Below are 27,682 nucleotides of genomic sequence, written 5' to 3'. Positions count from 1 at the left end.
GCACAGCAGGGATCCCATGATCATGAAGTTAACGACGAAATGTAAGTGGAAAAAAGACTGTTAAACATCTGACAATGAGATGCTAATCATTGTGCTGAGGTCCCCTGCCGCTGCCGGTCGGGTTGGTTCAGTGGTGACAGACAGACATTGGGAAAGGCACGAGGTGGTGGATCCACAGCGGGGTCCCGACCCACTGTGGAAAAAATATTCCCACCCGAACCACTCCTGATCCCGCTCGCTAACCCTCTGGGAAATTCTGGCCTCACATCTCTGGTACTTTATCCTCATCCTCGACCTCACCACCGCTTCTCTCGACCCATTCCACTGTCTCTAAATTGTCAGACGGATTGTCCAACATCCAGTACTGGATGAGCAGAAATTTCAATCAACTAAATATTTGGAAGACCGAAGCCATTGTATTCGTTCACCGCCACAATCTCCGTTCCCTCGCCATCAAATCCATTCTCTCCCTAACTTCTGTCTGAGGCAGAACTAGACTGTTTGCAACCTTGAAACATCAAAACATAGAAAATAGGTGCAGGAGTAGGCCATTCGGCCTTTCGAGCCTGCACCACCATTCAATAAGATCATGGCTGATCATTCCCTCAGTACCCCTTTCCTGCTTTCTCTCCATACCCCTTGATCCCTTTAGCCGTCAGGGCCATGTCGAACTCCCTCTTGAATATATCTAACGAACTGGCCTCAACAACTCTCTGCGGAAGAGAATTCCACAGGTTAACAACTCTCTGAGTGAAGAAGTTTCTTCTCATCTCGGTCCTAAACCTTAGCCTTAGACTGTGACCCCTGGTTCTAGACTTCCGCAAAATCGGGAACATTCTTCCTCCATCTAACCCGTCCAGTCCCGTCAGATTTTATGTGTTTCTATGAGATCCCCTCTCATTCTTCTCAACTCCATTGAATACAGACCCAGTCGATCCAGTCTCTCTTCATATGTCAGTTCCACCATCCCGGGAATCAGTCTGGTGAACCTTCGCTGCACTCCCTCAATAACAAGAACGTGCTTCCTCATATTAGGAGACCAAAACTGAATGCAATATTCCAGGTGAGGCCTCACCAAGGCCCTGTATAACTGCATTAAGACCTCCCTGCTCTTATACTCAAATCCCCTAGCTATGAAGGCTAACATACCATTTGCCTTCTTCACCGCCTGCTGTACCTGCATGCCAACTTTCAATGACTGATGTACCATGACACCCAGGTCTTGTTGCACCTTCCCTTTTCCTAATCTGCCGCCATTCAGATAATATTCTGCCTTTATGTTTTTGCCACCAAAGTGGATAACCTCACATTTATCCACATTATACTGCATCTGCCATGCATTTGCCCACTCACCTAACCTGTCCAAGTCATCCTGCAGCCTCTTAGCTTCTTCCTCACAGCTCACACCACCACCCAGCTTAGTGCCGTCTGCAAACTTGGAGACATTACACTCAATTCCTTCATCTAAATCATTGATGTACATTGTAAATAGCTGGGGTCCCAGCACTGAGCCCTGTGTCACTGCCTGCCTTTCTGAGAAGGACCCGTTTATTCCTACTCTCTGCTTCCTGTCATCTCCTGACCAGCTGCGGGCCAAAGACTTAGGCACTCATGAAGGACTTACTGGCACCCGAAAAGTCATTGGACAAAACCTTTGAAGAGCTTAGCAAATTAATCGGGGAGCACCTCAAACCAGTGAGCAGCATACACATGGCTCGCCACAGATTCTACACCCACCGACGTCATGAAGGACAGAGCATACCAGACTTTGTAGTGGACCTCCAGCATTTGGCCAACCTCTAAGTTCACAGATGCCTGCAGGGGGAAGATGCTAAGGGACTTCTTCATCGAGGATATCGGTCATGCGGGAATTTCTCGCAAGTTAAGTGAGACCAAGGACTTGACCTTGGAAGCGGCAGCGTTGTGAGCTCAAACTTTCATGGCGGGGGAGGAAGAGACGAAAATGATTTACATGCGCAATTCTGCCTCTAATGCGGCGATGGATCAGGGAGTCAATATCATCAATGCTACTCCGAGCCCCAGAGGCAGGCATGGGCAGTCCGACATTTACCAGGCAGCGATAGACCCCAGAGTAGGACTTCAACAGAGACAATGGCGGGCTGAACGGACATTCATGCCATCACAGTGGACAATGCAGCCTGGGATGGGGCCATTGACACCCATTAATAGGGTACTTAAGAGCAGTCAAAGGGACAGTCAGCGCGGAATTCCTGACCATAGTCCCTTTGTCCCCAACAATGGAAACTTTAACTCATGCTGGAGGTGTGGGGGAAAACACTCAGCCGGATCTTGCAGATTCCAACAGTTTGTCTTCAGAATCTGCAATCTCATTGGCCATTTAGCTCGAATGTGCAGAAAATCTGCAACACGACTAATATGAGGCAGATGGACCAGAAGAGGCAGGATGACTTTTGGGTCCAATCGATGGACGCCGAGGTTCAGCGGGTCCATGCGGTGAATATTCACAGTTCATACACCAAAATGCCACCAATGATGATGAGGGTTTTGTTGAATGGTATCCCAGCACACATGGAGCTGGACATTGGGGCCAGCCAGTCACTTATGGGCGTTCAGCAATTTGAGAAGCTATGGCCACTCAAAGCCAGTAGACCCAAATTAGAATGTATTGAGACACAATTACGGACTTACACCAAATAAATCATTCCGGTGCTCGGCACTGCAATGATAGCTGTCACACACAATGGGTTCGTGAACTGGCTGCCACTCTGGATTGTCCCGGGCAATGGTCCCACACTGTTGGGGAGGAGCTGGTTAGCCGAGATGAACTGGATATGGGGGGATGTTCATGCAATGTCCTCGGTGGAGCGAAGTTCGTGCTCACAAGTCCAACAACAATTCGATTCACTATTCCAACCGGGTGTCGGGACTTTCAAAGGCACTAAAGTAGTGATGCACATCACCCCGGACACTAGGCCAGTGCATCACAAAGCCAGAGTGCTGCCGTATGTGATGCTGGAGAAAATCGAGAGAGAATTGGACCGGTTATTGCGAGAGAGCATCATCTCGCTTGTTGAATTCAGTGACTGGGCGAGCTCTATCATTCCCGTTCTAAAAGCAGATGGCTCTGTCAGGATCTGTGGTGACTACAAGGCCATCATCAATCGAGTGTCCCTACAAGACCAATACCCGCTCCCAAGAGCGGAAGACCTCTTAGCCACGCTAGCAGGCGGCAAGCTGTTCACCAAGTTGGACCTCACCTCAGCCTATATGACCCAGGAACTGGCCGATGAATCCAAACTACTGACCACCATCACCACGCACAAGGGACTGTTTGCGTATAACAGGTGCCTGTTTGGCATTCGATCAGCGGCCGCGAATTTTCATCGAAACATGGAAAATCTGCTTAAATCCATTCCTGGAATGATCGTATTCCAGGACGAAATCCTCATCACGGGTCGAGACACCGAGGAACGCCTCCACAACCTGGAGGAGGTGCTACGCCGACTGGGCCAGGTAGGCTGCGACTCAAGAAGTCTAAATGCATGTTCCAGGACCAATGTCCCAGGAATTTGAATCCCTCTCTCCTACACCACTCCTCAAGCCACATATTTACCTTATCTATCCTGCCATTCCTACTCTGACTAGCACATGGCACTGGAAGCAATCCTGAGATTACTATCTTTTGAGGTCCTACTTTTTAATTTAACTCCTAGCTCCCTAAAGTCAGCTTGTAGGACATCATCCTATTTTTTGCCTATATCGTCGGTATCCAGGACAGCTGGCTGTTCACCCTCCCCCTCCAGAATGCGCTGCAGCAGCTCCGAGACATCCTTGACCCTTGCACCAGGGAGGCACAATACCATCCTGGAGTCTCATTTGCAGCCGCAGAAAAGCCTATCTGTTCCCCTTACAATAGAATCCCCTATCACTATAGCTCTCCCACTCTTTTTTCCTGCCCTTCTGTGCAGCAGAGCCATCCCCATGGACTTAGCTGCTGCTACCTTCCCCAAATGAGTCATCTCTCCCAGGTGGTGTATCTGTTTTGGAGGGAGATGCCCGCTGCGGACCCCTGCACTACCTTCCGCTGCTCTGCCTGATGGTCACTCATTCCCTATCTGCCTGAGTAACTTTTACCTGCGGTGTGACCAACTCACTAAACGTGCTATTCATGACATCCTCAGCATCGCGGATGCTCCAGAATGAATCCATGCACAGCTCTAGTGCTGCAACGTGGCCTGTCAGGAGTTGCAGCAGGATACTCTTCCTGCACATGTAGTCATCAGGGAGGCTGGAAGCGTCCCTGACTTCCCATGTAGCACAGGAGGAGCATGACACAAGTCTGGGCTCTCCTGCCATGATGTAACCCTTAAATTACTTAATTTGGCAACAATGTCAAATGTTTCTTACTGCTAAGAACAAGAAAAAAGATAAAGAAAAAGAAAACTACTCACCACTCAACCAGCCAATCACTTACCCTCTTGGCTGTGACATCACCCCTCGATTACTTTTTACTTCTTTCTTACTTTTGACCCTGTTGCCGCTAGCTGCTCGCTCCACCACTGACTGCCGCCGATCCCGGACTCTCGCTGGGCCTTTATAGGCCTCTCCTCGTTCATCCTCCGGCTGCTCGCTCCACCACCGACTGCCCTTGGTGTCATATTTGACCCTGAAATTAGCTTCTGACCACATATCCGCGCCATCACTATGCCCGCCTATTTCGACCTCCGTAATATCGCCTGTCTCCGCCCTTGCCTCAGCTCATCCGCTGCTGAAGCCCCCTCATCCATGCTGTTGTTACCTCTAGACTTGACTATTCCAAAGCACTCCTGGCTGGCCTCCCACGGTCTACCCTACGTAAACTTGTGGTCATCCAAAACACAGTTGCCCGTGTCCCAACTCGCATCAAGTCCCGCTCACTCATCACCCCTGTGCTCGCTGACTTAAATTGGCTTCTGGTTAAGCAACGCCTTAATTTCAAAATTCTCACCCTGGTTTTCATATCCCTCCCCCTCTCTAAAATCTCCTCCAGTCATACACCCTCTGAGATATCTGCACTCCTCTAATTCTGACCTCCTGAGCATCCCTGATTAACCACTGGCTCAATCATTGTTGGCCGTGCCTTCAGCTGCCTGGGCTCTAAGTTCTGAAATTCGCTCCCTAAACATCTCCACCTCTCTACGTCTCTTTCCTCCTTTAAGATGCTCCTTAAAACCTACCCCTTTGACCAAGTTGTTGGTTACCTGCCCCAATTTCTCCTTGTGTGGCTCGGTGTCAAATTTTGTTTGATAACACTCCATGAAGCACCTTGGGACATTTTATTACGTTAAAGGTGCTATATAAATACAAGTTGTTACTGTTGTTGAAGACTGATACAAAGTAAGTATTTAGTAAGTCTGCCATTTTCTGATCTTCAACATCACTATCACTTGCGGCTGTCAGTAAGAGGCCCAGGTTACCCTTGGAATCCTTTTTCTCTTAATATACTTGTTAAAACTTTTACTTTTGTCAATATCCCTCGCAAGTTTTTTCTCGTATTCCCTTTTTGCAGCTCTTGACTACTTTCGTAGTATCCTTTTACTGTTCTTTACATCTCCCCTAGTCCAAGGGATCGTTGCCGTTATTTGCATTGGTATAAGCCCTTCCCTTTCGTTTTATACTATCTCTCACTTCTGGAGAACAACACTGATTCAATTGTAGTGCTGTAAAGGTTTCAGTCATTTTCCCGATGTAAATAATTTGACAATGAATGTCAGCGGATATTTCACCCCATTCTTCAACTCCTCTCTGAACCTCCTCTGGGTCACTGCATAAATACACGTGTTGGTGCAGCAACTCAGGAGCTGAAGCAAGAATGCTACTTCTTGGGCGATGTACAAAGGGTCATTGGGACCCGAGAAAGAATTATGGTTTGCAATCTGCATGTATAGGAACACTATTAGATACATCGACCACAACAAGATGAAACTCCCGGTTACAGCGAAGAGTAAGGTGATGGATTTTCTTCGGTTCTCCATCTCTGGGTCATGGCGAGAGTCCCCATTGCCGTGACCCTGGAGTCTCACGCAGACTCTACTGGCCACGAGGATGTATCTTATGGTCAGGGCGTTGAGCAGGAAAATCACACCGAATGCAACAAATGAGCTTAACATCGTGTCGATTAAGTCAAAGGCTCTCCATTCCAGTGAAGTGTAATAGTTTGGTATTAAGTTACAATACCACGGTACACCGTCCATTACGTAGCTATGTGTGTATGCAAAGTACCAAGGGATGTTTTTTAAACAGAACAGCACACTGACTGTTGCTGTAACAGCAGCCGCACATTTTGCCTTGCAATATTTTGTTTTCAGCTTCTGGCAACAAATAGCGATACAGCGATCAAAGGTGAAAGCCACGGTTAACCAGACCGAGCTGTCTCTGGCAGCGAACAATAATGCAGCTCTGAGTCGACACAGTGGAGTAACGTACAAGAGACTGAGCGGGAAAAAAAGCCCATTGATCCGATTCAATATCACGCCCATGATGGTGACCAGTAGATCTGACACAGCCATGGCCAACAGGTAGCGAGTGACACATCGGGAGAGACCACACCTCCCTCGGAACAGGATCACAATCGCTGCCACATTAGCTGCAGGAGAAAGGGGAAATCAGCCATCAGGTTCAGATTCACAGCAAACACATCAGATCGTCAGGAATAAAAACAGAGAATGCTGGAAATACTCAGCAGGTCAGGCAGCATCTGTGGGGAGAGCAACAGATTTAACGTTTCAGGTCGATGACCCTTCGTCAGAACTGGAAAACCTTGGAGATGTAACAGGTTTTAAGCAAGTGCAGGAGCAGGGAAAGAGGGGAGGGGAGGAAAGAACACATGGGAAGGTCTGTGACAGGGTGGAAGGCAGAAGAGATTAGAGAGACAAAAGGCAGCAGGAGATAGTAATGGGACAAGTTAAGAAACAAAAGATGGGTCTAGATAGGGTGTAAGTGGATATGACAGAATCATCAACCTGCACCTCTGCTCTCACCCCTTCCCTTCTCTCCCAGAACAACAATAGGGTTTCCCTTGTCCTCACCTTTCACTCCACCAGCCTCCACGTTCAACGGATCATCCTCTGCCATTTCCGCTACCTCCAGCATGATCCCTCCACCAAATACATCTTCCCCTCCCCTCCGCTCTCAGCATTCCAAAGGGACCACTCCCTCTGCTCCTCAATCACCCCCAACCACCCTCCCCTTCCCACGGCATCTTCCCGTGCAAGCGCAGGAGATTCAACACCTGCCCTTTAGCCCCCTCCCTTCCCACGGTCCAGGGCCCCAAATACTCCTCCCAGGTGAAACAGCAATTTACTTGTACTTCTTTCAATTTAGTATACTGTATTCAATGCTCACGATGTGGTCTCCCCAATGTAGAGGAACGTAGATTGGGTGACCGCTTTGCAGAACACCTCCGTTCGGTCTATAAGTTTGACCCCGAGTTCCCGGTCGCCTGTCACTTTAATTCTCTGCTCCATTCCCACTCTGACCTCTCCGTCCTCGGCCTCTTGCACTGTTCCAACGAAGCTCGATGTAAGCTCGAGGAACTGCGCCTCATCTTTCGTTTAAGCACCTTACAGCCTTCTGGACACAACATCGAGCTCAACAATTTTAGACCATAACCCCTGCCCATATGTGTCTTTCTCTTTTTTTCAGTTTTTTTTCTCTTTCCCGGGACAGCTGTTGATGAATCTGTCATTTCCATTTCCACCCTATCACAGACCTTCCCTTTTGTTCTCCCCCGCCCCCCCCCCCCCGTCCCACCTTTCCCTGCCCCTGTACTTGCTTAAAAACCTGTTCCATCTCTAACTTTTCCCAGTTCTGACGAAGGGTCATCAACCTGAAACATTAACTCTATTTCTCTCGCCATAGATGTTGTTTGACTTGCTGAGTATTTCCAGCATTTTCTGTTTTTATTTCAGATTTCCAGGACCCGCAGTATTTTGCTTCTATTTCAGTTTGTCAGGCGTTTGTCGGAGATTTACAGCTTTCTCACTGGCTGAATATTGATCCCTGAGTCGGGATCCCAGAGAATTTCTGACATTTTCCAAATTGACCCATATTGGGGACAGTGATTTTCCTTTATTCAGCACAAGCAAGACGTAATACATTATAGTATTCGAGCAGCAGTTTAGAGTATAACTGAGACTTATGTTAGCCATTATACTCTAGGTAGGAGCGTGACTGTGAATAGGCAGCACCCACTGTTTCCTCTCCCTCCTCTCTCTCTCTCTCTCTCTCTCTCTCTCTCTTGGGTGTCCCCTGGATTCTTCCAGAAACCTTCTACCCTTTGTGGCTGTTGGGACCACCCTTATTATACCCTTACAATTATTCAAAACCTATGGAGTCTTACTGAAACAATCACCAGCTTACACCCAATTCCCCAAAATCCAATCATGAAGGTGACACGTACAGAGCACCTCTGCTTACTCAGGTTCTGAACTTTGACCCCTGACATCATCTGTTTCTGAACATCAACGCCGATATATGCACTAATGGCCACAAAAAAGAACATGTCTCAATACTAAAGTGATATGGTGTCCTTGATGGTCCTGTGCAAGGCCCATGTTTCAGCTAACTGCCAAGTATCAGCCCTCCCTCTTTACGCCTCATAACATTCCAACATGGTTACAACCAATGTTCCCTGTCATTGTTTATTGCGCGGCCCCTCGACGGGCCATTCAGAATATCACGCATGCGCAGCTTTTACATTGCGTGGGTTCCCTGGAGCGCTATGCTGCCCCGCAGCTTAAAGGGAACATTGGTAACAACTACAACTGACCTTGGGTCCCATAGCTCGTTCCACTCGATGCCCTACCCTTACTGTTGGCTGATATCCATGCTGCCCCTGTCCCTTTTAGTCCATGGGCTTCAACTTTGCCGGTAAGCCTATTACAAGGTGCCATACAATAGGCTAGCCAGCAAAGTTGAAACCCATGGAATAAAAGGGACAGTGGCAGCTGGGATACGAAACTGGCTAAGTGACAGGAAACAGAGTTTAATGGTGAACGGTTGTTTTTTGGACTGGAGGAAGGTATCTATATTAATGACTTGGAAGAAGGGATTGAGTGTAACGTAGCCAAGTTTGCTGATGATACAAAGATGAGAGGAAAAGCAATGGGTGAGGAGGACACAAAAAATCTACAAAAGGACAGACAGGCTAAGTGAGTGGGCAAAAATTTGGCAGATGGAGTATAATGTCAAAGTGTGAGGTCATGCACTTTGGCAGAAAAAAAATCAAAGACCAAATTGTTATTTAAATGGAGAAAGATTGCAAACTACAGCAGGACCTGGGGTTACTTGTGCATGAGACACAAAAGGATAGTATGCAGGTACAGAAAGTGATCAGAAGGCCTTAATTGCAAAGGGAATGGAGTATAAAAGCAGGGAACTCTTGCTACAGCTATATAAGATATTGGTGAGGCCACACCTGGAATACTGAGTACAGTTTTGGTTTCCATATTTACGAAAGGATGTATAGCTTTGGAGGCAGTTCAGAAAACGTTCACTTGGTTGATTCCGGGGATGAGAGGGTTGACTTATGAGGAAAGGTTGAGTAGGTTGGGCTTCTACTCATTGGAATTCAGAAAAATGAGAGGTGATCTTATCGAAATGTATAAGATTATGAGGGGGCTTGACAAGGTGGATACAGAGAGGATGTTTCCACTGATGGCGGAGACTAGAACTAGAGGGCACGATCTTAGAATAAGAGGCTGCCCATTTAAAACAGAGATGTAGAGAAATTTCTTCTCTCTGAGGGTGGTAAATCTGTGGAATTCACTGCCTCAGAGAGCTGTGGAAGGTGGGATATTGAATAAATTGAAGACAGAAATAGACAGTTTCTTAAATGATAAGGGAGTGGGCAGGGAAGTGGAGCTGAGTCCATGATCAGATCAGCCGTGATCTTATTGAATGGAGGGGCAGGCTCGATGGGCCGTATGGCCTACTCCTGTTCCTATTTTTTATGTTCTTATACAGTGGTGTTCCCCAGGGGTCGGTTCCAGGATCACTGCTTTTCTTGATATAAGGCACAATTTCAAAATTTGCAGCTGAAACAAAACTTTGAAATTTAGGCCCCAAGTTGCCACATGATTTGCTCCTGATTTTTAGGAGCAACTGGTGTAGAACGGAGTATCTTAGAAATCAGAATTTTCGTCATTTAGTTTGCTCCAGTTCTAGTCAGTTAGAACAGTTTCACTTTGGAACCAAATTTTTTTTTCAAAAGGAGGCGTGTCCGGCCACTTACGCCTGATTTCAAAGTTTCGTGAGTGAAAACTTACTCCAAACTAACTTAGAATGGAGTAAGTGAAGATTTTTGTACGCTTGAAAAAACCTTGTCTACACATAAAAAAATCAGGCGCAGGTTACAAATTAGGCGTAGGGAATGAGGGGGGGAAGGGAAGTCATTAAATTCTACAATAAATCCTTAGTTATACTTATACAAATATTATACAAATAAATCCAACCTGAATAAAAAATTTATAAGCAAAGAAAAGATTAAATAAACCATGTTCCTACCTGTGTGAAAGTTCTTCAGGCAGGCCTTTCAGGAAGCGGTTTGCTGTCGGGACCGAAGGCTGAACGGGCTGGGCCCGAGATTTCGGGCAGGGCCCGTCCCCAGCACCAGATTTACAGGTAGGTGGCATTGGGTCGGGTCGGGAGGTTCGGTTCGGATCGGCGGGGGGGAGGGGGAGGGAGAGAGGTGGCGGAGGGGGAGGGAGAGAAGGGGGGGAGGGGGAGAGAGAGGGCGGAGGGGGAGGGAGAGAAGGGGGGGAGGGGAGAGAGAGGGAGGAGGGGAAGGGAGGGAGAGAGGGAGGGAGGGGGTGTAAGGGAGGGGGGTGAGGGAGGGTGTGAGGGAGGGAGGGGGGTAAGGGAGGGGTGTGAGGGAGGGAGGGGGGTAAGGGAGGGGGGGTGAGGGAGGGGGGGTGAGGGAGGGAGGGTGAGGGAGGGAGGGAGGGGGTAAGGGAGGGGGGTGAGGGAGGGAGGGAGTGGGGGAGGGAGGGAGGTCAGGCCGGGGAGGTCAGGTCGGATCCAGTCCGGGGGCGGGGGCGGAAGTAGAGTCGAGCGGGAGCTGCAGCGGCAGTCGGGCCGGGTCCGGGGGCGGGGGGAAGCAGGAGCTGCAGATGCAGACGGGTCGGGTCCGGTCCGGGGGGGTCGGGGGGCGGGGGGGGTGGAAGCAGGAGCGGCAGCGACAGTCGTTTCGAGTCGGGTCCGGTCCGGCGGGGGGAAACAGGAGCGGCAGCGGCAGATGGGTCGGGTCCGCTCGGGGGGGGCGGCAGCGGCAGACGGGTCGAGTCGGGTCCGGTCCGGGGAGGGGAAGCAGGAGCGGGAGCGGGAGTCGGGAGGAAGCAGGAGCTGGCCGAGGGAGGAGCCTTATTCACGCAGCCCCAGTGAGGCCATTCAGCCAGGGCTAGGGGCTGCGTGCTTCGCGCCCCTCCCACACAGTTTCGGGCGCCTGGAGCTACTGCACTTGCGTGCCCACTGTAACGCGCATGTGCAGAGGTCCCGGCACTGTTTTCAGCGCAGGGACCTGGCTCTGCCCCCCCTACAGTTCCTGCTGCGCCGCGCCGAGGGCCAGAGGACCTGCAGGGAGGTGGAAAATACGGAGGGTTTTTTTAGCTGCACTTTGTGGCGCGAAAAATGGGCGTCCAGGTCGGGACTGCGCCGTTCTAGGCGCGGCTCGAAACTTGGGCCCAAAGTTACCAGTGAGGAGGATAGGGATAGACTTCAAGAAGACATAGACAGGCTGGTGGAATGGGTGGATACTTGCCCGATTAAATTTAATGCAGAAAATTGCGCAGTGCTACATTTTGGTAGGAAGAACGAGGAGAGGCAATATAAACTAAAGGGTACAATTCTAAAGTGGGAGCTTGAACAGGGAGACCTGGGGGTATATGGGCACAAATCGTTGATGTGAGTAAGCCGTTAAAAAAAGATCCTGGGCTTTATAAAAAGAAGCATAGAGTACAAAAGCCAGAAGTTATAAGAACATAAGAATTAGGAACGGGAGTAGGCCATCTAGCCCCTCGAGCCTGCTCCACCATTCAACAAGATCGTGGCTGATCTGGCCGTGGACTCAACTCCACTTACCCGCCCGCTCCTCGTAACCCTTAATTCCCTTATTGATTAAAAATCTATCTATCTGTGATTTGAATACATTCAATGAGCTAGCCTCAACTGCTTCCTTGGGCAGAAAATTCCACAGATTCACAACCCTCTGGGAGAAGAAATTCCTTCTCAACTCGGTTTTAAATTGGCTCCCCCGTATTTTGAGGCTGTGCCCCCTAGTTCTAGTCTCCCACCCAGTGGAAACAACCTCTCTGCCTCTATCTTGTCTATCCCTTTCATTATTTTAAATATTTCTATAAGATCACCCTTCATCCTTCTGAACTCCCAACGAGTAAAGACCCAGTCTACTCAATCTATCATCATAAGGTAACCCCCTCATCTCCGGAATCAGCCTCGTGAATCGTCTCTGTACCCCCCTCCAAAGCTAGTATATCCTTCCTTAAGTAAGGTGACCAAAACTGCACGCAGTACTCCAGGTGCGGCCTCACCAATACCCTGTACAGTTGCAGCAGGACCTCCCTGCTTTTGTACTCCATCCTTCTCGCAATGAAGGCCAACATTCCATTCGCCTTCCTGATTACCTGATGCACCTGCAAACTAACTTTTTGGGATTCATGCACAAGGAGTCTGGAGGAGTCCGTGTTCCATGTTTTTATTGAGTGCACAAGGTTGCAGCCCCTGTTCCATTATTTGAAGGGGCTGCTCCTGAAATTCTGGCTGCACTTCAGTCCCACTCTCCTGATCTTTGGGCACCCTGTGCGGAGGGGAGCGGGTAGGTCCGAAGGCCTCCTCGTAGGACTGCTCCTGGGCACGGCCAAGGGTGCCATCAGCCGGTCCAGGCAGCGGGCGGTCGAGGGGGTCGTTCAACCTGACTGCCTGCCTCTCTTCCGCTCTTACATCCGGTCCAGGGTGTCCTTGGAGATGGAGCACGCGGTGTCCACCGGTACGCTCGCGGCCTTCCGCGAGAGGTGGGCACCGGAGGGACTGGAGTGCATCATCACGCCCGGCAACCAAATTTTAATTTGATTTTACGTTTTAAAGTTAATTTGTTTTAATTGCCGGTGCTTTTAGTGTCCCCTTCCCTTTTATAGGGGGCACTGGGGAAAAATTGTGATTTTAGTGCCCAAAAAAAAAACAAAAAAAAAAAAAGAAAAAACAAAAAAAAACACAAAAAAGGGGGGAAAAAAAAAAAATGGGCCTTGTAAATGTCTGGAGTGTCACCCAGGTCGGGTGGCACAGTTTAATGTTTATGTTTTCGCAGGTAGACTCTAAAAGAGTTTCATGCACAAGGACCCCCAGGTCCCTCTGCACCACAGCATGTTATAAGATGATGAACCTTTACTGAGGATCGGTCTCAACTGGAGTATTGTGTCCAATTTTTGGCACCAGACTTTAGGAAGGATGTGAAGGCCATGGAGAGGGTACAGAAAATATATACAAGAATGGTTCCAGGGATGAGGGACTTCAGTTACATCGCTAGACTGGAGAAGCGAGCATTATTCTCCTTGGAGCACAGAAGGTTGAGAAGAGATTGGATAGAGGTGTTCAAAATCATGAGGGGTCTGGACAGAGTAGATAGAGAGAAACTGATCCCATTGGCAGAAGGGTCGAGAGCAGAGAACACATTGAAGGTGATTTGCAGAAGAACCAAAGGCGACATGAGGAGGAACATTTTGATGCACTGGGTGGTTCGGATGTGGAAATCACTGTTTAAAGGGTGGTGGAGGCAGATTCAATCGTGGCTTTTGAAAGGGAATTTTCAGAGGACCTGAAGGAAAAATATTTGCAGGGCTATGGGGAAAGGGCGGGGAGTGGGACTGGCTGAAGTGCTCTTGCAGAGAGCCGGTATGTGCTCGACGGGACGAATGACCTCCTTCTGTGCTGTAACCATTCTATGATTCTACGATCTATGACTGTATATCCAACTCTCATTCATTCACCCACAGCTTCACAATTCAATTGCTGCAGTCCTCTTTCTCACCCCAGACTGTCTGGGTTACGGTTTCCTCACTCGAGATAGAAAATGATTATTACGTTATATTTTGCTACCGATTGCACGGGTACATGGAAGATTTCACGTTTGTGATTGTGCTAATGAATTGTAGTAGAAAGTTGAAGCATAACCTGACCAGAGCAATTTTAAACGCACTGTGGCCGCAATTTCACAAAGCGGATACTCGATGGCCAACTGTGTTGAGTTGGGAAGGAAGAGAAAATGGGGCACAGCGTCAAAGCAAGCAAGCAAAAAATATCAGACCAAAATCAAGCCTAAACATTACAATAGATTTTATAGAATTCATCATCATAGGCAGTCGCTCGGAATCAAGGAAGACTTGCTTCCACTCCCTCAGTGATTCTTTGATGGCTGAACAGTCCGATACGAGAGCCACAGACCCTGTCACAGGTGGGATAGACATTCGTCGGGGGCAGGGATCGGTGGGGCTGGTTTGTCGCGCGCTCCTTCCGCTGCCTGCGCTTGGCCTCTTCATGCTCTTTGCGTTGAGACTCGAAGAGCTCAATTTCCCCGCAGATACACTTTCTCCACCTCGGGCGGTCTTCGGCCAGGGTCTCCCAGGTGTCAGTGATGATGTCGCACTTTACCAGGGAAACTTTGATGGTGTCCTTATAACGTTTTTGCTGTCCTCCTTTGGCTCGTTTACCACGAAGGAGCTCCGCATAATGCATTTGCTTAGGGAGTCTTGTATCTGGCATGCGAACTATGTGGCCTGCCCAGCTTAGCTGATTGAGTGTGGTCAGTGCTTCAATACTGGGGATGTTAGCCTGGTCGAGGACACTGATGTTGGTCCGCCTGCCCTCCCAGGAGATTTGCAGGATCTTGCAGAGACATCGTTGGTGATATATCTCCAGCGACTAGAGGTGCCTTCTATGCATCGTCCGTGCCTCAGCTCCATACAGGAGGGCAGGTATTACTACAGCCCTATAGACCATGAGCTTGGTGGTAGATTTGAGGGCCTGGTCTTCAAACACTCTTTTCCACAGATGGCCGAAGGCTGCACTGGCACACTGGAGGTGATGTTAAATCTCCGCATCAATGTCTGCCTTTGTTGATAACAGGTGCCAGAGATATGGGAAATGGTCCACATTGTCGAGGGCCGCGCCGTGAATCTTGATGATTGGAGGGCAGTGCTGTGCAGCGGTGACAGGCTGTGGTGGACTTTTGTCTTATGGATGTTAAGCATAAGGCCCATGCTTTCATATGCCTCATTGAATATATTGACTATATCCTGGAGTTCAGCCTCTGAATGTGCACAGACGCAGGCGTCGTCCACATACTGCAGCTCAATGACAGAGGTTGGGGTGATCTTGGACTTGGCCTGGAGGCGGCGGAGGTTAACCAGCTTCCCACTGGTTCTGTAGTTTAGTTCCACTCCAGCGACGAGGAAGATTGAGAAGAGGGTTGGAGCGATGACACAGCCCTGTTTGACCCCGGTTCAGACGTAAATTGGGTCTGTAATGGATCCGTTGGTAAGGATAACGGCTTGCATGTCATCGTGAAGCAGGTGAGGGATATTGACAAACTTTTGGGGGCATCCGAAATGGATAGGCATAGAATTATCTTCCAAGGTAATTCAAATTTTCATCCTTAATTGTGGAACTAGCATACAGCCATATTAAGGACACTGTTTTCGATAAGAATTGATTATTTATTCATGCGCATTAAGATGTCAGACTTGGGAATGGAATGCTTCATTCCATTGGGGTAACCCAGTATGAGCATCAAGTACTCTCGAATCAGCTATTGCACAATCAACACCAAAAACTAGCATTTATATAGCGCCTTTAATGCAGTTACATGCCCCAAGTTGCTTCAGAGGAGCGTTGTCAAACAACATTTAACAATGAGCCACATAAGGAGGTATTAGGACAGGTGACCAAAAGCTTGATCAAAGCAGCAGGTTTTAAGGAGTATATTAAACGAAGAAAGTGAGGTGGAGAGGTTTAGGGAAGGAATTCCAGAGCATAGATCCTCGGCAGCTAAAGGCACAGCCACCAATGGTAGAGCACAAGAGAGCAGAATTGCAGGAACACAGAGATTTCGGAAGGTTGTTGGACTGGAGGAAGTTACAGAGATAAGAGGTGAGGCCATAGAGGGATATGAAAAGAAGGATAAGAGTTTTAAATTGGAGGTGCTGCTGGACTGGGAGCCAATGTAGGTCAGCAAGCACAGGAGTGATAGGTGAACAGTACTCAGTGCACCTTATTATACGAGCAGCAGCTTACACAGAGCAGAAGATGGGAGGCAGGCTAGGAGAGCATTGGAATAGTCAAGTCTAGAGGTAAAGGCATGGATAAAGGTTTCAACAGCAGATGAGCTGAGGTAGTGATGGAGATGGGTGATGTTACGGAGGTGGAAGTAGGCAGTGTTGAAGCAGAGGAATGCTCCCTCTAATCTATCCTAACATCGAGCCCGCTCTACTCTGCCCCAGCAACAGGCTCCCTCTACTCTGCCCCAACAATTCCAAAAAGAAATTTAGTAGAAACCTCTTAGCCAGAGAGTGATGAGAGTGTGGAACTCACTATCACAAGGAGTAGTTAAGGCAAATATCACAGATGCATTTAAAGGACAGTACATTGACATAGACCTGTTGTGCCAAATGGCCTGTTTCCATGCTGTAAATTACAAGTAATTCTATGTAAAATGTTACTGGTTCAAACAAAGAGCACAAGGTTTGGAGTCACCTTTTATTGAACTGATACCAACAGATAGGCAACTGTATATCAGGCATGTCAAGTTACATAAAAAGCAAAAAACTGAAAATGCTGGGAACACTCGGCACCTGTGGAGAGAGAAACAGAACTAATATTTCAGGTCGATGACCATTCATCAGAATATATATATCTATAACATTTTATAATGAATAAAGAAACAGCAGGAAGAGTGATGCAATGATAGAGCAAATTACACAGTTCATAACCAGTCCATGGACCTACCAGAAACACCAACGACTGCCAGTATAGGGTAGCAGACGGCAAACGGCAGCCCAGTTATTCGACCGTGCATTTCCTGAGAGAAGCTCGGATGGTTTTTGGGTCAGAGGCGACAGCTTTGACTGACAGGTTGGAAGCAGCCCTTATTTATATCAGATTGCACCGTCGTTGTCATTAGTTACAGGTATTTGAACAAACAAAATGTTCTCATTAGCGACAGCCATTTGAGAAACATTACATAATAGAATGTATTTAAATGGCACTGGGAAAGATGCCAAGAAATGAAGGTTTTAATATATATTCCAGAAAAGTGAGCAGATTGTATACTCTCACAGCACTGGTACATGGAGTTACATCTATGGTTTTCACACTGTTGATGTAAAGTAGGACGATCCTAGCAATTCAGCAATGAAATCCAAGAATTCGTGCACATTTCACAAAAGCATGAACTTACTCAGTTAATTGTAGACTTGTGACTCCTTGCAATGAACTGGCTTCAAGCAACATTGTTGAAACAAGAGCTCTACTTTACAACAAAATAACTCATCCGGCCTGCTCTATGACTCAATAACATCCAGCCTGCTCTGTGACTCACGTTTATCTTCCCCAGTCTGGTGAGATAGGTCTGCAGAACAGCGGTGTTCAAATCTCCCAGAGTCCAACCACCCCCTGTTTCCTCCGTGAGGTGTCTGGGATTCTCATTCCTGTCAATGGATCATTTGTGCAGGAGCCTTCTCCTTGCCTTTACCATGTTTGAGTTTGGAAATCTTTTCTTCCCACAGTCACATTACTTTGTATAACCACAATGCGACCTTAACATTAGTATTGTAATGTTCTAATGCATCCCATATTAATGAGCCAGCCATTCCAACAATGCATTCACCCAGCTGAAACAGACAGCTCCATGCAGGGCTCTTTTGATTAAAGGTACATTTGTGAGAGAATTTTATTTTAACCATAGTACATTATTGATTTGAAGTCCTTCCTAATAAAAAGAAAGAATTGACATTTATATAGCACCTTTCATGACCTCAGGGCAACCCAAAGCACTTTACAACCAATGAAGTACTTTTGAAATATACTCACTGTTTTAATGTAGGAAACACTGCATCTAATTTGTGCACAGCAAGCTCCCACTAAAAGCCATGAGAGAAATGACCAGATAATCTGTTTTCGTGATGTTGGTTGAGGGATTAATGGTGACCAGGATACCAGGGAGAACTCCCCTTCTCTTAACATAAGAATATAAGAATTAGAAGCAGGAGTAGGCCAATCAACCCCTCGACACTGCTCCGTCATTCAATGAGATCATGGCTGATCTTCGACCTCAACTGCCTTTTCCTGCACTATCCCCACATCCCTTGATTCCCTTAATATTAAAAAATCTATCGATCTCTGTCTTGAATAGACTCAAAGACTGAGCCTCCACAGCCCTATGGGGTAGAGAATTCTAAAGATTCACCTGCGTCTGAGTGAAGAGGTTTCTCCTCATCTCAGTCCCAAATGGCCGACCCCTTATTCTGAGACTGTGACCCCTGGTTCTAGGCTCCTCAGCCAGGGGAAACATCCTCCCTGCATCTACCCTGTCAAGCCCTGTAAGAATTTTGTATGTTTCAATGAGATCACCTCTCAGTCTTCTAAACTCTAGAGAATGTAGGCCTAGTCTATTCAATCTCTCCTCAGAGGACAATCCCCCCATCCCAGGAATCAGTCTGATGAACCTTGGTTGCACTCCCTCAACGGCAAGTCTATGCTTCCTTAGGTAAGACCACCAAAACTGTGCACAATACTCCAGGTATAGTCTCACCAGAACCCTACATAATTACAGTAATAAGTCTTTACTCTTGTACTCAAATCCTCTTGTAATAAAGGCCAACAAACCATTTGCTTTCTTAATTGCTTGCTGTACCTGCATGTTAACTTTCAGTGATTCGTGTACAAGGACACCCAGGTCCCTCTGAACAACAACATTTCCCAATCTCTCATCATTTAAAAAAAAATCTGCTTTTCTATTTTTCCTACCAAAGTGAGTAACTTCACATTTTACCACATTATATTCCATTTCCCATGTTCTTGCCCATTCATTTGTCTATATGCCTTCGAAGTCTCTTTGTATCCTTCTCTTCTTCAAAATAGTGTCATGAGATCTTTTACGTTGACTTGAGAGAGCAGACGAGGCCTCGGTTTAACATCTCATCCAAAAGACAGCACCTCTGATAGTGCAGCACTCCCTCAATACAGCATCCCTGATTTTAATTGCTCCACCATTGGCTGCCATTACTTCAGCTGCCTGGGCCCTAAGCTCTGGAATTCCCTCCCTAAACCTCTCTGCCTCTCTACCTCTCTCTCTCCTTTAAAACACTTCTTAAAACCTGCCTATTTGACCAAGCTTTGGTCAACTGATCTGTGTATATGATCCCTAAATCTCTTTGGATCTGCTCTGCTCTCAGTTGTGTTACCGAAGTCATTATTAAATATGCATAGAATTACTTAAAATATACAGCACAGAAACAGGCCATTCAGCCCAACCAGTCCATGATGGAATATATGCTCTACTCCCGCCTCCTACCATCTTTCCTCAACTAACTCTATCAGCATAACCCTCTATTCCCTTCTGCCTCATATGCCAACCAACTTCCTCTTAAATGCATCTATATGATTTGCCTCAACCACTCCCTGTGGTAGTGAGTTCCACATTCTCACCATCCTCTGGGAAAATAAGTTTCTTCTGAATTCCCTACTGGATTTCTTGGTGACTATCTTAAATTGATGCCCTCTGGTTTTGCTCTCTCCCACAAGTTGAAATACTCTTTCTGTGTCTAATGTATCAGAACCTTTCATGATGTTAAAGAACTCTATTAGGTCACCCTCAGCCTTTTGTTTACAAGAGAAAAGATACCCAGCCTGTTCATCCTTTCTTGATAGGTATAACCTCACCTTTCTGGTACCATCTGAAATGTATTTGCATCATGGGTTCTTTGCTTAGGAATTCATAGCAACACATTACTATTAAGAACTAGTTGGTTTATTCGTAAAGGTTTAACAGTCACACTACACATTACCAGTGTTACGCTCAGAATAAAGTGATGCAACTGAGTACTGTATACAATGAGTAAGTGTGACCTTAGCTCCTTTATTTAAACTCCAGAGTGTTGGTACAGCATGGGAGGCCTGCTTATATACAGTGCTCCCAAAGGATGCTGGGATCCCATGGGACTCCAACAGGTAGGTCCTCTGGTGGTAGTATGATACAGGATTGCCAAGGGTTACATACATAAAATCACTCCCTCCCAAAGTCAATAGTACACTTATTCACAAGGTGAGACGATCTGGGGCTTTTCGCTCCCTTGTCGATCGTCTCGGTACAAATGCAGGTGTGGGTGAGTTGGTTGATTCTTCGCTGGGCTGCTAGGCTGCTGGGGATGGTGAGTTCAGCTTCGTGGTCAACCGTGATGTCGGTTGTCACTTGTGTGTGTGTTGGAGGGTCAAAGTTGGTGGTGTCCTCTTCGGGTTGCTTGTAGCTGTTTGTGAATCGCAATTTGGTTTGGTCCAAATGCTTTCTGCACGTTAGTCCATTGGCCAGTTTGACCTGAAACACCCTACTCCCTTCTTTGGCTATGACAGTGCCAGCAAGCCATTTGGGACCATGTCCATAGTTGAGTACAAATACAGGGTCATTGACTTCAATATCACGTGACAAGTTTGCACAATCATGTATGTGCTTTGTTGATGCCGCCTGCCCTCGACGTGATCATGGAGATCAGGGTGGACAAGGGAGAGCGTTGTTTTGAGCACCCTTTTCATGAGCAGCTCGACTGGGGGAACCCCGGTGAGCGAGTGGGGTCTGGTGCGGTAGCTGAGCAAAACTCGGGACAGTCGGGTCTGCAGGGAGCCTTCCGACACGCGTTTCAAGCTTTGCTTGATTGTTTGAACTGACTGTTCTGCCTGGCCGTTGAATGCGGGCTTGAACAGGACAGATGTGACATGCTTGATCCCATTGCGGCTCATGAATTCCTTGAATTCAGCACTGGTGAAGCATAGCCCATTGTCGCTGACAAGGGCATCAGGCAGGCCATGCGTGGCGAGCATGGCTCGTAGGCTTTCAATTGTGGCCGTGGACGTGCTTACAGACATTATTACACACTCAATCCATTTTGAATAAGCATCCACAACAACCAAGAACATTTTGCCTAGAAATAGGCCCGCATAGTCAACGTGGATCCGAGACCACGGTTTGGAGGGTCGCGATCACAAACTTAGCGGCACCTCTCTGGGTGCATTGCTCAGTTGAGAGCAAGTGTTGCTCTGGCGCACGCATGACTCTAAATCTGCGTCGATGCCGGGCCACCACACATGGGATCTGGCTATGGCTTTCATCATTACAATGCCTGGGTGGGTACTGTGTAGGTCACGTATTAACATTTCTCTGCCTTTCTTGGGCAAGATCATGTGATTACCCCACAACAGACAGTCCACCTGTAAGGACATTTCGTCTTTGCACCTGTGGAACGGCCTAATCTCTTCCTGCATCTCCGCTGGGATGCTGGATCAGCTCCCATGGAGGATACAGTTTTTTACCAGGGACAGTAAAGGGTCCTGGCTGGTCCAAGTCCTGATCTGGCAGGCCGTAACGGGTGACTTTTCATTTTCGAATGCATCCGTCACCAAGAGCAAGTCTGCAGGCTGTGCCATTTCCACCCCGGTGGTGGGCAATGGTAGCCGACTGAGAGCATCAGCGCAGTTCTCTGTGCCTGGTCTGTGGTGGATTACATAGTTGTATGCAGACAGCGTGAGCGCCCATCTTTGGATGTGGGCAGAGGCATTGGTGTTAATCCCTTTGCTCTCTGAGAATAGCGATATGAGCGGCTTATGGTCAGTTTCTAGCTCAAACTTGAGACTAAACAGATACTGGTGCATTTTTTTCACCCTGTAAACGCATGCCAGAGCTTCTTTTTCAATCATGCTGTAAGCCCTTTCGGCCTTGGACAAATTCCTGGACGTATAGGCGACCGGTTGCAATGTTACCAATTCGTTAGCCTGTTGTAACACACACCCGGCCCTGTATGATGACGCAAGCTAGCACTAATCGTTTACATGCATTATACAGAACAAGCAGTTTGTTGGAACATAACAGATTTCTGGTTTTCTCAAAAGCAGCCTCTTGTGATTTCCCCCATACCCAGTCGTCTCCCTTGCGCAGTAGCACATGTAGAGGTTCTAGCAAGGTACTTAACCCGGGTAGGCAATTACCGAAATAGTTGAGGAGTCCCAGGAACGACCGCAGCTCCATCACGTTCTGTGGTCTCGGCTCATTCTTGATGGCCTCCGTCTTGGCTTCGGTGGGTCTAATGCCATCTGCTGCGATTCTTCTCCCTAAGAATTCGACCTCTGGCACCAGGAAAACACACTTCAAGTGTTTCAACCTGAGCCGACTGAGAACCACTTCCAGGTTCTGCAAGTGTTCGATGGTGTCCCGACCTGTGACCAGTATTTTGTCCTGGAAAACCACGATGCGCGGAACCAACTTTAGCAGGCTCTCCATGTTCCGTTGGAAAATTGCCGTGTCCGATTGAACCACCAAAGGGCATCTATTGTAGATGAACAGACCTTTGTGTGTGTTGATGCAGATGAAGCCTTTCGAAGACTCCTCCAGCTCCTTTGTCATGCAGGCTGAGATCAGGTCCAATTTGGTGAATGTCTTTCCTCCAGGCAGGGTCTCAAATACGTCGCCTTCCTTGGGTCGCGGGTACTGGTCCAGTAACGAAAAACGGTTAATCGTTACTAACCGTGCCGTCGCCTTTGAGAACTGGAACAATTGTTGAACTCCACCGGTGCGATGATGCCTTCTCGCTGAAACCTGTCCAGCTCAATTTCCACTTTTTCGCGCATCATGTATGGCACCGCCCGTGCCTTGTGGTGGATGGGCCGTGTACCGGGAACCAAGTGGATCTGCACCTTTGCCCCCGAGAAACTTCCAATGCCTGGCTCAAATAATGACGGGAACTTGCTCAGAACCTGGGCACATGAGGCAAAGCGCTTGGATGTCGTCCCAGTTCCAGCGGATTTTTCCCAGCCAGCTCTGCCAAACAGTGCGGGGCCATCTCCTAGTACAATCCATAGTGGGAGTTCGTGCATTGCTCCATCATAGGAGACTTTTACTGCTGCGCTGCGAATAACAGGGATCAGCTCTTTGGTGTAAGTTCTTAGCTTGGTATGAATGCGGCTAAGCTTGGGCCTGTTGTTGTGCCACAGCCTGTCGAAGGCCTTTTTGCTCATGATAGATGACTTGCACATGTGTCCAGTTCCATGGATACTGGAATTCCGTTCAGTTCAACTTTTAGCATGATTGGTGAAGGTGTGTTCCATACACTTCTGCCTCTTTGGTTCGAGTCTCTACTTCAGCCTGATCCACCATGGATCGATCTTCCTCTGGAACATGGTGGTTTGCAGCTCGTCTGCACATTCGCTGGAGGTATCCCATTGTTCCACAGCCTTTGCATGCATAGTGTTGAAGCGGCATTGATGGGCTCGATGATCACCTCCGCAGCGCCACAAGGTGTTAACTGCCTCGCATTAACAATTGATGGCGGACTCTGGGCCATCTGAGGTAATGCAGCTGCTGGCGTATACATTCTGCCATATGCATGAGTAGGAGTAAATGGGTACTTTTCAGAATGGCAGGCAGTGACTAGTGGGGTACCGCAAGGTTCTGTGCTGGGGCCCCAGCTGTTTACACTGTACATTAATGATTTAGATGAGGGGATTAAATGTAGTATCTCCAAATTTGCGGATGACACTAAATTGGGTGGCAGTGTGAGCTGCGAGGAGGATGCTGTGAGGCTGCAGAGCGACTTGGATAGGTTAGGTGAGTGGGCAAATGCATTGCAGATGAAGTATAATGTGGATAAATGTGAGGTTATCCACTTTGGTGGTAAAAACAGAGAGACAGACTATTATCTGAATGGTGACAGATTAGGAAAAGGGGAGGTGCAAAGAGACCTGGGTGTCATGGTACATCAGTCATTGAAGGTTGGCATGCAGATACAGCAGGCGGTTAAGAAAGCAAATGGCATGTTGGCCTTCATAGCAAGGGGATTTGAGTACAGGGGCAGGGAGGTGTTGCTACAGTTGTACAGGACATTGGTGAGGCCACACCTGGAGTATTGTGTACAGTTTTGGTCTCCTAACCTGAGGAAGGACATTTTTGCTATTGAGGGAGTGCAGCGAAGATTCACCAGACTGATTCCCGGGATGGCTGGACTGACCCATCAAGAAAGACTGGATCAACTGGGCTTCTATTCACTGGAGTTCAGAAGAATGAGAGGGGACCTCATAGAAACATTTAAAATTCTGACGGGGTTAGACAGGTTAGATGCAGGAAGAATGTTCCCAATGTTGGGGAAGTCCAGAACCAGAGGTCACAGTCTAAGGATAAGGGGTAAGCCATTTAGGACCGAGATGCGGAGGAACTTCTTCACCCAGAGAGTGGTGAACCTGTGGAATTCTCTACCACAGAAAGTTGTTGAGGCCAATTCACTAAATATATTCAAAAAGGAGTTAGATGAGGTCCTTACTACTAGGGGGATCAAGGGGTATGGCGAGAAAGCAGGAATGGGGTACTGAAGTTGAATGTTCAGCCATGAACTCATTGAATGGCGGTGCAGGCTAGAAGGGCCGAATGGCCTACTCCTGCACCTATTTTCTATGTTTCTATGTTTCTATGAACCTTTCTTTGCAGGCCCCCACCCCTTACCGCCCTGTTTAAGCAGCTTTTACAGGCCGGGTCTCTCGCCGATCGGGACGCCGGCGGTTGAGGCCAAATTTATGCCCTGGCGGTTGTTCTCGGCATTGCACGTGGGCGGTCTGGTCCCGGCGGGCGACTTCAGATGTGGGCGATAATGTTCAAAAACTTACCTGGAAACTCTCGCCGGGCGAAAAACCAGCTGTACCATCGAGAACATCACCGACAATGAAGCCGAAAGTCTGGCCCAAAGTGAAATTGAACAAGTTTGCCATTTCCTTATTTTCACTGGGCAATAGTCCCACACCTGTATTTAAAGCACTCCTCATTACACTTGACTACCCTTACTTTCTCATATAATTGTAAAAGCTTTTTGCATTAATCTTGATATCCCTCACAAGTTTCTTTTTGTATTCCTCAGGGATAGATAAAGGTGTGAGTGTTTATAATGAGTGATACTGAGACACCAGGAGAGAGAGATCGATTAGGGTGTGACTGAGGACAGTGATACAGTGAGACCAGGAGAGAGAGATCGATTAGGGTGTGACTGAGGACAGTGTTACAGTGACACCAGGAGAGAGAGATCGATTAGGGTGTGACCGAGGACAGTGATACAGTGAGACCAGGAGAGAGAGATCGATTAGGGTGTGACTGAGGACAGTGATACAGAGTGACACCAGGAGAGAGAGATCGATTAGGGTGTGACTGAGGACAGTGATACAGTGACACCAGGAGAGAGAGATCGATTAGGGTGTGACCGAGGACAGTGATACAGAGTGACACCAGGAGAGAGAGATCGATTAGGGTGTGATCGAGGACAGTGATACAGTGATACCAGGAGAGAGAGATTGATTAGGATGTGACTGAGGACAGTGATACAGTGACACCAGGAGAGAGAGATCGATTAGGGTGTGATCGAGGACAGTGATACAGTGACACCAGGAGAGAGAGATCGATTAGGATGTGATCGAGGACAGTGATACAGTGACACCAGGAGAGAGAGATCGATTAGGATGTGACTGAGGACAGTGATACAGTGACACCAGGAGAGAGAGATCGATTAGAGTGTGACTGAGGACAGTGATACAGTGACACCAGGAGAGAGAGATCGATTAGGGTGTGACAGAGGACAGTGTTACAGTGAGACCAGGAGAGAGAGATCGATTAGGGTGTGACTGAGGACAGTGTTACAGTGACACCAGGAGAGAGAGATTGATTAGGGTGTGACTGAGGACAGTGATACTGAGACACCAGGAGAGAGAGATCGATTAGGGTGTGACTGAGGACAGTGATACAGTGATACCAGGAGAGAGAGATCGATTAGGGTGTGACCGAAGACAGTGATACAGAGTAACACCAGGAGAGAGAGATCGATTAGGATGTGACCGAGGACAGTGATACAGTGACACCAGGAGAGAGAGATCGATTAGGGCGTGACTGAGGACAGTAATACAGAGTGACACTAGGAGAGAGAGATCGATTAGGGTGTGACTGAGGACAGTGATACAGAGTGACACTAGGAGAGAGAGATCAATTAGAGTGTGACTGAGGACAGTGATACAGTGACACCAGGAGAGAGAGATCAATTAGGGCGTGACCGAGGACAGTGATACAGTGACACCAGGAGAGAGAGATCGATAGGGTGTGACTGAGGACAGTGATACAGTGACACCAGGAGAGGGAGATCGATTAGGGTGTGACCGAGGACAGTGATACAGAAACACCAGGAGAGTGACATCGATTAGGGTGTGACCGAGGACAGTGATACAGTGACACCAGGAGAGGCAGATCGATTAGAATGTGACCGAGGACAGTGATAGAAAGACACCAGGAGAGAGAGATCGATTAGGCTGTGACGGAGTACGATAATACAGAGTGACACCAGCAGAGGGAGATAAAGGTTTGACAGAATACAGAGAGTAATAGAGACACCAGCAGACGGAGATAGATAGAAGACTGAGGAGAGTGATACAGAAAGACAACCGTAGAGGGAGATCGATAAAGGTGTGACTAAGAACAGTCATACAGAGAGACAGGCAAATCTGAGAGGACACTCCATAATCACTCCCGGTTGATAGAGTCGAAGGTCTTTGTGAGGTCAAAGAAGGCCATGTACAGAGGTTCATGCTGCTCCCTACATTTTTCTTGGATTTGTCACGCGATAAAGATCATGTCAGTTGTGCCCCTTAGTGGCGAAATCTGCATTGCGACTCTGCAAGGAGCTCTTCAGCCACTGGGAGGAGACAATTGAGGAGGATTCTTGCGATAATTTTCCCTGTGGCAGACAGCAGGGAAACTATTCTGTAATTACCGCAATCGGACTTGTCACCTTTTTTCAAGATGGTCACGATTACGGTGTCTCTGAAATCCCCTGCCATGTTCTCCTTCTTCCAGATAAGAGAGATGAGTTCATTGATTCGCGCCAATCGTTCTTCTCCACCATGCTTTAGTGCTTTGCCTGGGATTCCATCTGCTCCCGAGGCCTTGTTGTTTTTCAATTGTCAGATGGCCTTTTCAACCTCGTGCCGGGCTGGGATTGTGCGGAGATGGTGGTGGGTAGCATGCTGCGGGATGGAGACAAGGACACTCACGTCAAAGACAGAGTCTTGGTTAAGGAGTTCTTCAAAGTGCTCCTTCCAGCGTGCACTGACTGCTTCTCTGCCTTAAATGAGTAGCTCTCTGTTCTTGGTCCTCAGTGAGGTAGGACCTTGGGTGCTTGGGCCATAGGTTGACTTGACTGCGCTGAAGAATCCATGCATGTTGTGGTTGTTGGTTAGCTGCTGGATTTCCTGTGCTCTTTCCACTCATCATCTGTTCTTTCGGTCCCGAGATTTTTGTTGGTCTTCGGTCTTCAGTTGTCTGTAGGTCTGTTTTGCTTCTCTCGAGTTGTGATGATGTTTCCAGTTCAAAAAT

General features: G+C 47.8%; 2 protein-coding genes across 3 annotated transcripts in view; one reads left to right on the top strand and one right to left on the bottom strand.

Annotated features, from left to right (window-relative positions):
• LOC139265229 (uncharacterized) overlaps positions 1-27,682 on the top strand; it is a 92,419-nt gene that overhangs the window by 18,568 nt on the left and 46,169 nt on the right. The gene's annotated exons all lie outside the window — the stretch shown is intronic.
• Positions 5,697-25,044, bottom strand: LOC139265493 (probable G-protein coupled receptor 139). The gene is made up of 4 exons (XM_070882515.1): positions 24,943-25,044; positions 22,554-22,777; positions 8,440-8,501; positions 5,697-6,607 (listed from the first exon to the last, which is right to left on the bottom strand). Exons 1-4 carry the CDS (start codon positions 25,042-25,044, stop codon positions 5,697-5,699), a joined length of 1,299 nt encoding a protein of 432 aa, XP_070738616.1.

Source organism: Pristiophorus japonicus, chromosome 6, assembly GCF_044704955.1.
Source record: "Pristiophorus japonicus isolate sPriJap1 chromosome 6, sPriJap1.hap1, whole genome shotgun sequence".
NCBI classification, from domain to species: Eukaryota; Metazoa; Chordata; class Chondrichthyes; family Pristiophoridae; genus Pristiophorus; species Pristiophorus japonicus.
The sequence above is the reverse complement of the archived record's forward strand: the minus strand, read 5'-3'. Positions and strand labels throughout refer to the sequence as shown.